Below are 2,942 nucleotides of genomic sequence, written 5' to 3'. Positions count from 1 at the left end.
AGCGACTCATTACAGATTGCTTCTCTGTTTTCATTGAAATACATTTCAAGTGCCTTTAAGTCTTTGGCAGCATTGTGGAAGTTTATTTGATGGTCTTGAAGTCTCTTTTGAATGCGGTCTATTTTTGATAATATAAGATTCCAAAAGAAAAGTATTGCAAGGAAATGAAAGGTAAGAATCCCGTGCAACAGCTGACTGGCTTCACTTCTTGTATCTACATTTTCTTTCAGATCAGTAGACATTTCTTCCAGTAGAATAACCAAGTCATCAAAGTGGTGACAAATTGGTTTAACTGCCTCTTCTCTTGCACTCCATCGGGTTTCAGATTCAGATTTTAGTTGATTGGCATAGCTTTCCTCAGCTTGTCCCATCGCATTGTTGGGCGTGAGAAGAAATTGTACAGTGCATCTAATGTGTCAAAAAAGGTTACTGTAACTGATTCTTCACTGGCTGCATGAATACCGGCTAGATTAAGTGAGTGGTTGTCACAGTTGACAAATACAGCTTTACTGTTCTTTTCAATGATCCTCTGCTGCACACCAGATTTGTGCCTTGCCATGACTGCAGCGTTGTCGTAACACTGTGACCGACAATGCTTTAGTGGCATATTGTCCTTTTCTAGCTGATTACATATTACTTCAAGTATGCTTGCTGCATCTTTTTGTTTGACTTCAATGAAACCAAGAAATGTCCCTTTTACAATTACTGTGTTTTTGTCTTAAAGTTTATATCAACATATCTCACGGTTTCGGACATCTGCTCTCTATGGGCACTGTCGGGGGTAGAATCAAATAAAAGCCCATAGCACTTTGCTTGACAGATATCAACAAATAATTTGTTCCTTGCAGTTGATGCTAAGAGTTGTATAAATTCATTCTGTACTAAAGGAGACAAATATGACACAGATCCAGCGTTCTGTTCTCCATAATCCAAGTGATTCCTCATTATTGGGTCGAATTCAGCAATTAGTTTCACCAGGCCAAGGAAATTACCAATGTTTCTGTTGTCAGCGTCACGTATCTTCTCATTATGACCCCGAAAAGCTAAGTTCTGATACAATATAAGATCCAACAAAGAATTTGCCGCCATCGCTCTTTCTCTTTCTCTATTTGGGTTTGCAGTGTTTTATTGACACCTGTATTTGTGACTAAAACTCTAGCAGCTTCTTTCCAAATTGTGAAGGACTGACGGTGCCATTTAGTGTTTTCATGCTGTTTCAATTTCCCTGGAGCTTTCCACTTACTAAAACCATGTTCTACTTCTAAGGACGATTGACGGCATTCAGTCTGAGAAAAGAGAACACAACAGCAACAGAAAGCAGCATTTTTTGTAGGTGAGCATACCAGACATGAACGAGGAACTTCCCCTCCTTAATCTCCAATCCCAAGCTTGCGCTTAAACCAGCAACTGTTCATACTCCGTTTATTTTTCATTGCAAATGGACCACCATTGATCTGGAAAATACTTGACCCTTTTGATACAGTCTCAGTTCTCAAGGCATCTGGCACGATAGCTTTTCTGGTTTTCAAGTCAAATTCCAAGTAACCAATGTCATGATGTTGAATTACATCTGGTATTGAAGCATTGCTCAAATTTGCTGGGATCTTGCTATGTACCAGTGCATGGTCGTCACTTGTTGCCTCTTTTAGTGGCAAATCTTTTCTGGCATGTTCTTGCTCTGATGTGAGCTCCTGGTCACTGTCAAGCTCTTCTTCGAGGTCAGATTCACTTAAATGGCTGGATGCGGTTTGCAAGGGTCCATCTCCTATGGGAACATCAAAGGAACTGTTGCTTACTTGACTTTCTGACTCATTTACTATTGATGGCCCAGCACCCTCCTGGAGAAATGCTTTCATGATTTCGCTTGATTTTCTTGCTTCTTCTTGTAATTTTCTTCTCTTCCTCCCTTACGCTCCACTAAGCTTTTGGTGCTTCACCATGTCTGTGTCTTGACTGTGGCAAAGACAGGTACAGTGAATAAATAAAAAAATAAATAAATAAATAAGTAAATAAATAGATAAATTAATGGTAAATTTATAGCTTCGGTCAGAAGAGAAACTCAGTAGTTTTGTTGTTTGCACTCGGTATTTCAGACGATTGTAAGACTTTTCTTCTATGGTATTTCCGTCGAAATTAACGGTTACCAAGATATTTACCAATATTATTATTATTGTTATGTGAACAGCACATCAAAAACTCTTGTTTATAACTAGTGATGTATTTTTTTTTTTTTTTTTGTGGGACCGTTACAACTTCGTATTCGTAATAATGTAAATTTTGCTGACATAAACTTGTTATAAAAGTAAAGTGACTTACCATGATATATTGAGTGAAGTGTATAAATAAATAAATATATAAATAATCACATAAATATAATATGGATTAATAAATACTGCCTACTGCCCAAATTGCTAAACATAACAACAAAAGCTAGTTACAACAACAAAAATTAACATATGATGTCCTTGAACTATGAATGCACAAACTAAGACTCATCAATTGCGTGCGTAAGTAAATGGATCCTAGAATTTGATTTTTTTTTTTTTTTTGCTAGAAAAGCACATTGCAATTATTTGGCATACTCTCGAAAACTGTACATATGGTATAGTATATGAACGGTGAAAATTAGAGTTACCAAAAGAACGACCTGACTGCGATCACTCTTCCAAGAAATGAGTTTGATTCGGCGGGTCAACCGACACCCGTCCTTCAAAATTCAAATTCCACATTATGTTGTTTTAAAGACCATTATTATCTCTCTCTCTCTCTCTCTCTCTCTCTCTCTCTCTCTCTCTCTCTCTCTCTCTCTTTTCAGTTATTTCAATATGGTAATATTAGAAACTGCTATAGAAGGAGAGGGACTAGAATATTTAGGGAGTTTCATTGCAAAGAAGTTTCTACAGTAGCAGAACTTAGGGTTGAAAGTGTCTGAGGACGATACC

At 37.3% G+C, this 2,942-nt stretch overlaps 1 protein-coding gene across 1 annotated transcript; it reads right to left on the bottom strand.

The window, feature by feature from the left end:
- Positions 1–334: 334 nt before the first annotated feature.
- LOC136844141 (uncharacterized) lies at positions 335–1,089 on the bottom strand. The gene is made up of 2 exons (XM_067113155.1): positions 745–1,089; positions 335–580 (listed from the first exon to the last, which is right to left on the bottom strand). The coding sequence occupies exons 1-2, from the start codon at positions 1,087–1,089 to the stop codon at positions 335–337; spliced, it is 591 nt and encodes a 196-aa protein (XP_066969256.1).
- Positions 1,090–2,942: the final 1,853 nt, after the last annotated feature.

Source organism: Macrobrachium rosenbergii, chromosome 12 (assembly GCF_040412425.1).
Source record: "Macrobrachium rosenbergii isolate ZJJX-2024 chromosome 12, ASM4041242v1, whole genome shotgun sequence".
Classification (NCBI taxonomy): domain Eukaryota; kingdom Metazoa; phylum Arthropoda; class Malacostraca; order Decapoda; family Palaemonidae; genus Macrobrachium; species Macrobrachium rosenbergii.
Note: the sequence above shows the minus strand (reverse complement) of the source record. Positions and strands in the feature narration are given on the sequence as shown.

Bases quoted from the DNA above. Each gene is read 5' to 3' on its own strand.
- LOC136844141 (XM_067113155.1), bottom strand. From the start codon at position 1,089: ATGGCGGCAAATTCTTTGTTGGATCTTATATTGTATCAGAACTTAGCT. The intron at 581-744 runs GTGAGATATGTT...TGTCGGTCACAG, and splicing joins GAGAGCAGATGTCCGAAACC to TGTTACGACAACGCTGCAGT.